The following is a 12,869-nucleotide window of genomic DNA, read 5'->3' as shown; positions in this document are numbered from 1 at the left end:
AAAGAGTGTTAACATAACTTAGTCTGAACAAGCAGCAACAGCGATCAGCTGACAGAAGTGGTTTCTTCTTCTTCTTCTTCTCTTAGTTAATGGCGGATTGCAAACAACTTTTAGGTGCATACCGCCACCTACTGTACAAGAGTGTGTAACATCATGGCATTTTAAGTGTACACAAATTCTGCTCATTAATCCTGTATCATTAAGGAATTTAAATAATGCTTTCCTGGTTGTCCTTATCCCCCCTCCCTCTCCTTCTATTCCCAGTATCCCCATCAGACTCAACTCCCACCCTGCCTCCTGAACCCTATCTTGAAACGCCCGTCTTTCCACCTCATATATTATACAGTGTAATATGACATGCTCAGCATTTTCTTTAACCCCACAGTTATCACAATTCTCATTATTCCTTTTCCCCATTAAAAACAAGGTGCTATTCAGTCCTGTGTGATCCACTCTCAGTCTTGTTATTAAAATTTCTTCCCGCCTATTCCTTTCTCTATAATTTTTAATGCTAACAGACTTTTGTATTTTATAATATCCCCTTCCTTTCTTGTCTTCCTCCCACCATTTCTGCCATATTTCAATACCTTTCTTCTTAACTACTGCTTTTCCTTCACCTTTTTCAAGTGGTATTGGAACTGATATTTCTTTTTGCAATGCCTCTTTTGCTAATTTATCTGCACTTTCATTCCCTTTCAGTCCCTCATGTGCTGGCACTCAACAAAACTGAACATCTATACCACCCCTATGTAATCGTAACAAACTGTGATAGAGTTCTATCAGTAAATCTTCTCTGACAGATGTCATTGACTGAATGCTTTTTATGACAGCTAAGGAGTCTGTGCATAATATCACCCTGTCAGGTCTGATCTCTTCAACCCACTGTTATTTCTGAATAAAAACTGATTTTTTTTGTACTAAAAGTGTCAAGTATCTGCTACCTTCTGCAGGGGGTCGTGGACTGTAGATGCATTACATCCTCCATCTTTAGTTCCATTGTAACCCACATCTTCACTGATACGATCCCACAGGTACTGCGTGCTCAAAGGCCACTGGAGAACTATGGCAGAAATTGTGACTGCCACAATTTCTGCTGTATATACAGATAACTGATCAGATAATCTTTTGGAAATATTAATTTTAAATTCTGGGATATGTATTCCAATTCCCACTCATTCCTGTTTGTTCCTGGATCCATCTGTATAAATTTTGAGATAATTATAATAACTGTTTCTTAGATAAATGCTTGTTTTAACTCCCACTTCCTCCAATCTCCATTCCTTTTTCTTTTCCATGATACTAAAATCTGTCTTTGCCTCTGGAAAAAACCATGGTGGAATGTTACTAACTGGGGTCAGCATAGTGAAATCTAAGGCTTCCATTCCATATTCCCTCATTCTCTTTTCTCCGTTCCATCCAAACCCATGCCCCTGAACTTTGGAATACTCCCAACAGTCCTGTATTATCGCCTTTGTAGGGTTTTCTTTCCCACTTTCTTTCAATCGTATCCAATATGCTAGTACAAGTTTTTCTCTTCTTAGCTTCAGGGGTAACTCACCTGTTTCTATGAGTATTGCGTTAATGGGAGTTGTCTTAATAGCTCCAATGCAAACACGTAATACTCTATACTGTAATCTATAAATTTTTTCAATGTTTTTGCTGCTGCACCATAAACTATACAACCATAATCTATTGCTGACCTCATGCAGGCTCTATATATATCAATTAGTGAGTGTTTATCTGCACCCCAGTCACATCCAGCCACAGCTCTTATTAGATGAATAACTTTTTTGCATTTAGTTTTTAAGTGCTTTATGTGTGTTTTCCATGTATATTTACTATCAAACCATAAACCCAGGTAATTCAATTCATTTACTTTCTCCATTGGCTGCTGATATAATGTTAGCTTTTCAACATGACACTTGCGCTTTTTTGTGAACATCATGTAACAGGATTTGCTTGTTGGTATCTTAAACCCCCACTCATATGACCATTTTTCTACTTTCCCTATTGCCTTCCTTATATTCTCTGTCCAGAAAGTGGTTTACGGAAGCCGCTGTGTCTTCATGCAGTTTGCTGTGCTGCTGTCGCCCCCTTTTGTTCAGTAGCCCCTCACTGCAGAACACAAGATCCAGGGGGCTATTGGAACTGATATTTCTTTTTGCAATGCCTCTTTTGCTAATTTATCTGCACTTTCATTCCCTTTCAGTCCCTCATGTGCTGGCACTCAACAAAACTGAACATCTATACCACCCCTATGTAATCTTAACAAACTGTGATAGAGTTCTATCAGTAAATCTTCTCTGACAGATGTCATTGACTGAATGCTTTTTATGACAGCTAAGGAGTCTGTGCATAATATCACCCTGTCAGGTCTGATCTCTTCAACCCACTGTTATTTCTGAATAAAAACTGATTTTTTTTGTACTAAAAGTGTCAAGTATCTGCTACCTTCTGCAGGGGGTCGTGGACTGTAGATGCATTACATCCTCCATCTTTAGTTCCATTGTAACCCACATCTTCACTGATACGATCCCACAGGTACTGCGTGCTCAAAGGCCACTGGAGAACTATGGCAGAAATTGTGACTGCCACAATTTCTGCTGTATATACAGATAACTGATCAGATAATCTTTTGGAAATATTAATTTTAAATTCTGGGATATGTATTCCAATTCCCACTCATTCCTGTTTGTTCCTGGATCCATCTGTATAAATTTTGAGATAATTATAATAACTGTTTCTTAGATAAATGCTTGTTTTAACTCCCACTTCCTCCAATCTCCATTCCTTTTTCTTTTCCATGATACTAAAATCTGTCTTTGCCTCTGGAAAAAACCATGGTGTAATGTTACTAACTGGGATGAGCATAGTGAAATCTAAGGCTTCCATTCCATATTCCCTCATTCTCTTTTCTCCGTTCCATCCAAACCCATGCCCCTGAACTTTGGAATACTCCCAACAGTCCTGTATTATCGCCTTTGTAGGGTTTTCTTTCCCACTTTCTTTCAATCGTATCCAATATGCTAGTACAAGTTTTTCTCTTCTTAGCTTCAGGGGTAACTCACCTGTTTCTATGAGTATTGCGTTAATGGGAGTTGTCTTAATAGCTCCAATGCAAACACGTAATACTCTATACTGTAATCTATAAATTTTTTCAATGTTTTTGCTGCTGCACCATAAACTATACAACCATAATCTATTGCTGACCTCATGCAGGCTCTATATATATCAATTAGTGAGTGTTTATCTGCACCCCAGTCACATCCAGCCACAGCTCTTATTAGATGAATAACTTTTTTGCATTTAGTTTTTAAGTGCTTTATGTGTGTTTTCCATGTATATTTACTATCAAACCATAAACCCAGGTAATTCAATTCATTTACTTTCTCCATTGGCTGCTGATATAATGTTAGCTTTTCAACATGACACTTGCGCTTTTTTGTGAACATCATGTAACAGGATTTGCTTGTTGGTATCTTAAACCCCCACTCATATGACCATTTTTCTACTTTCCCTATTGCCTTCCTTATATTCTCTGTCCAGAAAGTGGTTTACGGAAGCCGCTGTGTCTTCATGCAGTTTGCTGTGCTGCTGTCGCCCCCTTTTGTTCAGTAGCCCCTCACTGCAGAACACAAGATCCAGGGGGCGTGGTTGGATCCAGATCTAGGGGGTGGAGATGGGTGGGTTTAGTGATCAGGGGCCGGAGACGGATAGGGTTAGGTATATGTAAGGTGGGAGGAGTTGGATTTGGATCCAACCACGCCCCCTGGATCTTGTGTTCTGCAGTGAGGACCATCTCCTTTTGTTACTCATTTGAAACTGATGTCATTCTAAGTATAACAGAGTGATGCATCCTGAGACTAAACAAAAACTTTTGGCATTTATTTTGTAAATAATCTTTATAGTGTTTGGTGCATAACAAACGTATTATTATATTATATTATATTATATTTTTTTATTTTGAATCAAGTAACAGAAAATATCAGAATTTTCTACTAGCACATTGTGTCAGGTAAAGTACAAACCCATTGGGATGTATTAGTGAACCAATTCTGTAATCACTGGGAAGCAGCAAATAGTACAAATATTATTTATTTACATTCATGCTAGATCATGATTCAAGTAATAACAGGACTGAAAAAGCGTTTGAGCATGAAATCATTTTGAAGAGGTGCACCTGGTTTAACCTCTCAAATAGGATTTCTTTTTCTCCGCAGGTTGATATGATATATCGTTTTCACTTGCTCACAGGAATTTAAAAAGATAAATTACACTTTGTGAAATCCAATTTCAAACTAATCTACTACTTGATGTGTATAAGTAATTTACTTTGTACTACAATGATTAAGATACCTTATTTATTTATTTACATGTGTATTTAACTGTATATAGAATCAATAATTTGTTTCTGATTCTCTGTTTTATGGAATGGTAAGTTAGCAATACCGGTTTTATTTTTAAAAACATGATCAGCGGTTAACAGTTTGAAATTCTGGTAAAATTTCACTTTATACTTTGTTTAAAAAATTATTTATTTTCAACAATTTTGTGTGAGTTTAAATGTAAGCTGAGGATTTTTCTCTGAAGAATTATCAGAGATAAAAAGAGGTGAAATCTAGTAAAAATCTCTAATGTACCTCAGTGACATGCACTTAGAAATTGCTTTCAAAATAACCTGCGGTGTCAAGTCATTAAAAAGTTAGCAGTAAAATTTACGTTACATTGTCCTAACGTGGGAGTGCCATGAGAAAAAAACGTTTTTTTGTTCTTTGTGGGACCTTCAGCTCCTCTGATAATATCTATGAGATCATGTTGCAGTGACAGAGAGAAAGAGAGAGAGAAAGATGACTATTCCTCTTTTAAGTGCACTTTGACATTTGATAAAACCAAGGTAATGACAGCTATTCAGTTCAGCTCCTCTTTACAGACAGATTGCAGTGACAGATACAAACACTTGACCTTTATGAATGGTTTTTCAATATATTCTTCATGTGTTGTCATGAGTATTTCATACAAGATATTTGCTTTTATTGTTATATACTGAATAGATACTGAAGAAATTGGTGAAGAGAAATTTTTAGTAAATTTACCTGCCTTACATGCTGTACCAGGTTCATCTTTCAACATTTGAGTAAATTAAACAAATCTTTGAAAATTTGATAATCACATTCCTAATCCACCATTACCATAAACAGGAAGATAATCTTTTGTGAATGTACCTTTGATTGAATCGTAACATAACAAAATTCTTGATCTAATAATAAAATAATCAAATTTGAATAGCTCAATGTTTAATTAACATTAATTCTGTCTTTGTGTCAAACTGTGTAATCAAAAGTGTGTCTCTCCCTCGTTTATTCTTTTGCTCCACCCTTGCTATCAGTTTGTCACACAGTGGGAAAAGAGCACTGTAAGTTTGCCAGAGGCATTCTCATTTTAGCTGCTGTCTTTCATCCTTTATAAATGTAACCATTGTTTTAACTAAAGATGGGTGTTTGACTCGAGAGATCTTTGTTTGATTTCCTCTTCATGTGCAAGACTGAATTCAGAGTATACAATTTGAATACAGAGTTTGTTGAAGATATTTTCAACCACTTTAAATGTTAAGCCCTGTGTGTTTTAGTAACAACGTACTGTAAAACTCTCATGGTAGAGCCTCCAGTCTAAAGTGTTTGTTTGTGTGAATGTCACTCATCTTTGCACCCGTTGACAGGAAACATCATTTAATTTTTTCCCTAAAGGCATTCTAGGTGACTGTGATCAACACCTTCTCGCAATGTTTCTCAACTCGCTTTTTGGTGACTTCAGTGTGGAACATATGTGATATGGGAAAGGTAAGGAAGGGCTCTATATATGCGGTACCTGCGGCTTTTCTATAGGGATGAGCCTGAACATGTGATATGCTGCCAGGACTGATGGCACAACTGCCCTCACCATCACACACCCTGAGGGCCCCATTGATGAGTGAGAACTACATTAGGAATCAAACATGTCTTCACATCTCTGTTCATAAAGAAATATAAATGGTATACCACACCATGACAGGCTGTAATTTCAACAGAGTTTATTAAGTTGGATATTATGTCTAATATGATGGAGCTCGGTTTGATGTCATATAGACATTTCCTTGTAATGGCCGTCAGCAGGCTCCTGCTCCAGGATTACCTGACTCAGAATGGTGCAGATCTTCTGAATGGCCTACAGGTTACCAGAAATCTTGGAGTTATTGTCAAAGAGGTCAATAAAAAAGCAAACAAATTAAAAACAAAACAAAGAGTAATAGTAGATAATAAATAAAAGACATTATGGCAAATTTGGATGCTCTTGTGCTTTGCTGCTTTTTCCAGCTCCAGTGACCTTGATTGGTTTGGACCAAGTGGAGGGGACAGAAGGCAAATCCTTTAATGCAATGAGATGAATTGGAGGTTGAGTGGATGAGTGTAGTGTAAGGATGAGATTTGACAAGCTGTGCACAGGTGGACTATAGGCACTGTTAACCCCTGGATGTTAACCCTTATGATCCTAACTTATCTGTACTGATCCACCAGTAAAATCGGAGCAATAAGCGCATAGATTCACAACATGGGTTTTCTAATACCGTTGCTGAGCAGAATTCACTGATACCAAAGTGAGTAAAATTTACTGGGGTAAATATATCACTGTCGTAATTAGAGTGGATAGCTGGACACATACATTTGTTGCTGCCGTAAAGCAGCTAGCCATTCGCCTTATTAGAATCAGAGACGATATTACCATCAGAATTATGTTGAAACTAAAATTTCAAGGTAAAACATATTACATGCAGTAGCTTTAGCTGTTCTCACCAAGGAAGAGTATAACGATAACTATAACTATACCGTTCTAATTCTATGAAAATAGTGAACTCCACAGCATAGCTATGACGATAACGACACAGACACAGAGAAAATATATAATTAGAATCACTTTCAGAATGGCTTTTTCCCAGCTGATAAACGATAAAAACATTGACGGCCAATCAGAATTAACCCAAATTTAATGTTATCAGCCACTGCTGTCAAAGCTAACCTTTTCGTTATAATTCTTGGTGTGAACATTAGTCAAATTACATTGACTGCAGCACTTTAAGAGATTTGACCTCATCTGCACGTCTTAGGCAAAACTTCAGCTCAGGTATGCTCATAATACATACAACGTTTTATGGCTAATGCGAATACCCAACTTCACAAATCCAGGTGCTGAAAATATTTTCTTTTTAGAATGAAATTTTTGAACTCATTAGTCATCTTGCTGTCACCCTCAACACAACTGCAGAATATTTTAGTCATGAAACACAATATTTATGTACGTTTGATATTTCTGATCATCTGTTTGTCTGAGAAACAGATCTAGCAGCAGATAACCAGCAGTCGAAAATGTAATCTTCCAGATTTACTGTCATACAGTCATTAAAGACGGACATTTTCTTGCTTCCTAAATACTTATCGATTTTCAGGACACTACTGGAAGAAATGGTATTCTTTTTGTGTGTTGACTGTGCATGAGTTGAGATGCCAAACCAGGGAGCAGGAAAAGACTAGCAGAAATGTCTCTGTCAAGTGTGCTTTATCTTGCCATGTCCTGGTGCCAAACTATTCACCATGATCAGTTACACAGCACAGGGCTTAAGGCATGTTATTTCAAGGATTTCTTTGGAGAGCACACAGAAACAAGACTAACCAAAGAGGGATAACTTGAAATATAATATAGCAATGTAATGTATTGTTTTGAATAAGTACTGCTGAAACATGCCATGGATTTAGAGCAACATATTAAAGGAATTCGGCATTTCTGCATGATATGTGAAGTAACAAGACAGCACAAATTTCTTTTGGTCATCTATATAACTATTAAATTCAATTCACATTTTTATTTGTATAGTGCTTTTCATGATACACATTGTTGCAAAGCAGCTTCATCTATCTATCTATCTATCTATATGTCTGCCTGTCTGTCTGTCTATCGTTCTGTTGTTCTTTTGTTCGATCTGGCTAACTGTCAGTCTTTATTTATTTATTAGGGACAATCCACAATACAATACAATACAATATAATAATATCACACATAAATGTATTTATATAAATATAAATGTATTTATTTTTCTTAAATAGGAACTATTTATTTTATAATATTATGTGATATTACTGTAATGTGCTAGATTCAGCCAAAAACATTTTACTGATACATAAAAATAAAAATAAATTTTCTATACTGGAGCAAGTTGGGTGTAGGATTTACTTTGAAATCACTTTCACTCAGAAATTGCTAAATTTCACAAATAATAATTAAAATAAACAGCAAGAAACATTGAATTAAGTTTGAAATTTTGAAGTAGAATGACTTGATTAGTATTTTTTTTATCTACAACAAAGCAAATATAAATTACAGTTTTTCTCAGTCGCTTTGGTGCATTTCTTCCACGTCTTCTACCTTTCGCCAGATTGAAACCTGCCTCATCAAGGTATATGAATGTGTGCAGCGGTTCCCTGCCCTCCAGCTCCAGTACATGCTTTATTACAGAAGAGGGAGTGAGAAAAACTATAACAACTTTTCCTGTGTAACATAATGCATTTTGGACAACATATTGTACAGTATGCACTGTGAATACACATACACAGAACTGTCATGTAAGTGTAGTGCATGACACTACACAAAGTAAACAGTTTACAGCACTGAACATTAGAATATGCATAGAACACATACATGTTTTACCTGTACATACTGGTGACGGAGCTCCTTCACTCTGTCGCTGTTCCGTTCAAATGGCACATTGTACAATTGTTTCATGCGCATTTCATTCCTCCTGAGCACTCTGTCAATTGTAGCGACTGAAACAGATTCAATATTCCCAAAGATGTTGTCATCCTCTATAACAGCACTTTGTATCTCTCTCAACCTTATGGCATTGTTTGCAATCACCATTGCACAAATGGCTTCCTCTTGTTGCGGAGTAAAAAGGGGCCCTCTTCCACCTCTGCAAGGTTGTCTTGCAATCCTGTGTGGTGCAGAGTAAAATTACAGTAAATATGGCAAATCTTTACTGTAACACTACTGTACACTACAATACACTAAATGTGTGATGCAGTAAAGCTGTACGTCTAAATGTAAAATGTACAGTGACAAGTTCTTGTCCCACTGCAAGCTTCATGTATGACACAATGACAGTAGTGCAGTGCAGATTGTTTAGTGCTGAATTACTGTCCATTTATACACACCTGTTCTCCCGACGAAATGTTTGAATAATTGAATTTACAGTGGTTCTCCCAACATTTGGCTGCACCCTTCGACCAGCCTCAGCCATTGTGAGGCCGTGATTGACAACATGATCCACAATTGTAGCCCTGATTTCATCAGGGATCCGCCTATGTACTTGGCCTCTTCTTCCTCTTCCCCTGTTTTGTCCCCTTCCTCTCCGCACCCTCACCCCTCTTCCACGAGGCTGATCTTCCATTTCCGTGTCACAGTATTGTAGAAATGGTACACACTATGTCCTGCTTGGTTCATATATGCTTGTAAAGTGGGGGTTTATGGGATTCAGCTCTGACAGTGATTGTAGAGAAGTGGCTTATCATTGGTTGCAACTAATGCTTCACACACCCCTTCTCATCAGTGAAAGTTGAGATTCACCTGAGAGAAATTGTTCAATTTAGGAGACATTTTCAGGAAAAAAAAGATTTAAAAAAATTTGTAAAATTTGCTTGACAGATTTTGACAACTAGTTCAACATTTTTGTATGTAATGACTCAAGCAATGAAATGAGGACTATTAGTTTTATATGGAATGACTATTCAGCATTCACAAGTATAGTTAATTTTGACTGACATGACATAAGCAAATGATAATGTTATAAAACAGCAGAGAGTTGTATGAAAGCAATTGATGCATGTCCAAAAGCATTTGCAATTTGTTCGAAGGAATGAGAAACTGCTACTATGATGTGCACAAATGACTAAATGTTGTGGAGGTTGAACTAACTGTTGTGCAAATGTAAATAGTGATGTGAGAAATGCACCAAAGCGACTGAGAAAAACTGTAATTAAATATATTATTAAATTAATTAAAGTAACACAATTAAAAAATTTAAAGCAAAGTTATGTGAGGAAAAACATTTCTACATTGTCATTCTGTCTCATTCACTCTAGTTGTAATTGCCTTACATGAATAAAACCCCGAGCAGCAGCGTAACATAAGCACTTTAGTGAGCGATTCCCTTTCACTATCACTATTTTTGCTTCTCTCCACCCCAACCATCTCCCATTCACATTAGAATATGATTTTAATACAGCAGCTCAGAAGGGCTGTGGTTCTGCCTCCCAGGTTCACTAGGAGGGTAGGGGAAGAATTCACCTGTATTGACATTCATTTTTCCCTCCCTCCCTCCCTCTTGCTCTCTCTATGGATATCTGTCTCACTTGTTTTTCTTGTCAGCAGTCAGTAACTATAAAAGCAGAGTGGCAACCCAGAGAGTGATTTTTGAGGAGATCTGCAGCTGGTTTGCAGGTATCTGTGTGGACTCTGGCTGTATTAGATTTACAACCTGGGCCTGGAAGCACCACACACAGCGGTAAGTGAACTTTTACAGAGTCATAATTTTCCTCTATTCAGTACATACTAGGATCAACATTGTGGTAAGGTTTCATTGACAGCAAAATAACATTCTAGAAGAATTAGATCTGAGCTAAGAAGTCCAAAAGCAAAGGCGTACACACATGTAAAAATCTGTGGGATTTACTTTTCACTTACACAGATACTATTGTACCACTGTATCCCGTTTGGCACCAATAAATAAGGCATCAAGAAATGTCCCGCAGGGTTCTTGTTAGGCTTGTCTCCACCTGGATGAAATCTCTGCTGAAGTTCATCTAGGAAACAGAAAAGAGGGATACAGGAGAGAGAGAAAGAGAGAGAGTGGGCAAGGCAAGGCAGGTGCAGTCAGATTCTATCAGTATGGTCGTCTCCCTCTGGGTTCTGAAGTTCGGCAGAGTGCCCATTCTCTCCAGGATATGATTATGGATGAGTCTGATATAACTTTTAAAATATGTTCTCATTACCTCTGAGAGAGGCTCCCAGCTGCCAGTGACCCAAGTGTTTGTAGCTGCGTGCACACGTGTGTGTGTGTGTGTATGGGAAAACCTGTTGCAGCAGGTCTATCCCCTGTGGGTGTGTGGCTCCCACAGGTTGGCTAGGGGCCAAATGGACTGAGCCTTTTTACAAATTCCCAGTTGGAAATCTCAGAGCTGAGATTTATTTTTTATTAGATGAATGCAATTAATTATTTAATGAGCATTGTTACAAATGGTCAAGAGATATGGCAGCTGTGATCTCAAACCGTTGTCATACATTGAGTATTAGCTGAGCATTTCTTATTACTGATGTCATCAAAATAATGATGATGGTTTCATATCTGTCTATTTTATTTGAAGTCTTGCAGTCGTTAAATCGTTGAATAAATATGAAACCTATATGTGCAAATACATAATAATGATAAATATTGATAGTATGATTAATGATAATGTTGTATTTATTGCCATAATTTTGTTCATATTTAACGCTTGTATTTCTATTTAATCTAAATATATTTAAAATAGTATTAATAATTCATGTTTTATTTATATTTATTAGGAAATGCTGTCAAACTATCAACCTACAAATATTGTAGATTTTAAATATATTAATTTGAAGTTTATGCTGGAAGGTTTATACTGAAATTTCTGTCAGGTGCAGGGTTTTGTTGTTTCCGTTTTCTCCCTGAGCTGTATGATGAGCGTTTTACTAATATCATCTCTTAATTGCATTTTATCAGTACACGCTAGCTTTAAACAGATTCCCAGAAACCATTATATGTGTTGCTAAATAAAAAAAACGCCATCAGCATTGTATGCGAAACAGAGTTTTTCATAATTTTGTAGGATTTCCATACACTGATGTTAATTGCACTAGTGTACATTATAAATGAAAATCCTGTCATTATTCACTCAACCTCATGTCATTCAAAACCTTTTCTTTCTGCTGTGGAATACAAAAGTAGATGTTAGTTAGAATGTTCACACTGCTCATTTCCATACAATCAAAGTGAATTGTGACCAGGGGATGTCGATCAAAGTACAAAGTACACAATCTTGCCCTCTAAAATCTAATTTATGCAATTAGAATATATTTTCAGCTTTTTCTTCATTCAAAGTGATTGAGTGGTTTCCAAAGACTCAGAATGAGCACCAAGCATATGGACTACATTTAAGGACCCTTTTTTCGTATCTTGACAGCCACTGGTCATCATTTACTTTCATCGTATGGAAAGCAGCAGCATCAACATTCCACTGAATTTCTCAGGGAACAAAAAAAAATAAATCATGTGACATGAGGGTGAGTAAATGATGACAGATTATATATTTTTGGATGAACTATCCCTTAAGTGAGGATTCTACAATTTGACTACATTTGGGGGAGTAGGAAGTAATACATCTAAGTTTTTTTTTACAACCTCAGTGTTTCCAGTGTAATGCAGTGAAAATGCTGTTGTAGACATACGGGAAGAAATCCTACCGATTCCTTGATGAATGACGGTGTAAAGGAAGAGGCACAGTCCATTTGAAATGCCACTCAAGTGTGGTGAGAGTGGTTTTAGTGCAGGGGTGGGGCTGTATGGACATGCAAGAGACCAGATCAAAGTGAGATAAATGTGATCATATTGAGAGAGGAAGGAGTCTTGAAATTAAGTACCTTTAGAATTATACCTGTTTCAGCACTTTTATTCGTACTCACTCCAGAGGATCTTCACACACACAAACACACACACACACACACACACACACACACACACACACACACACACACACACACACACACAC

General features: G+C 37.0%; 2 protein-coding genes across 2 annotated transcripts in view; both read right to left on the bottom strand.

The window, feature by feature from the left end:
- The window catches only part of LOC107685182 (proton-coupled folate transporter-like), a 4,487-nt gene extending 4,430 nt beyond the window's left edge, over nt 1-57 (bottom strand). The window contains exon 1 of the mRNA XM_016481693.1: nt 8-57. The gene's annotated coding sequence lies outside the window, so the exon portion shown is untranslated. The remainder of the gene's footprint in view (nt 1-7) is intronic.
- Nucleotides 58-7,630: 7,573 nt separating this feature from the next.
- LOC107685159 (uncharacterized) lies at nt 7,631-9,494 on the bottom strand. Its single transcript, XM_016481675.1, has 4 exons — nt 9,237-9,494; nt 8,734-9,016; nt 8,452-8,530; nt 7,631-7,671 (listed from the first exon to the last, which is right to left on the bottom strand). Exons 1-4 carry the CDS (start codon nt 9,470-9,472, stop codon nt 7,631-7,633), a joined length of 639 nt encoding a protein of 212 aa, XP_016337161.1. The 5' UTR covers nt 9,473-9,494.
- Nucleotides 9,495-12,869: the final 3,375 nt, after the last annotated feature.

The sequence above is a fragment of the Sinocyclocheilus anshuiensis genome, unplaced genomic scaffold (assembly GCF_001515605.1).
Source record: "Sinocyclocheilus anshuiensis isolate Anshui unplaced genomic scaffold, SAMN03320099.WGS_v1.1 scaffold914, whole genome shotgun sequence".
NCBI classification, from domain to species: Eukaryota; Metazoa; Chordata; class Actinopteri; order Cypriniformes; family Cyprinidae; genus Sinocyclocheilus; species Sinocyclocheilus anshuiensis.
This window is presented reverse-complemented; position numbering and strand designations above follow the sequence as displayed.

Bases quoted from the DNA above. Each gene is read 5' to 3' on its own strand.
- LOC107685159 (XM_016481675.1), bottom strand. From the start codon at position 9,472: ATGGAAGATCAGCCTCGTGGAAGAGGGGTGAGGGTGCGGAGAGGAAGG. The intron at 8,531-8,733 runs GTAAAACATGTA...TCTGTAATAAAG, and splicing joins TCCGTCACCAGTATGTACAG to CATGTACTGGAGCTGGAGGG. The intron at 7,672-8,451 runs GTAGAAGACGTG...TGCTCTCCAAAG, and splicing joins AGGTTTCAATCTGGCGAAAG to AAATCCTTGAAATAACATGC.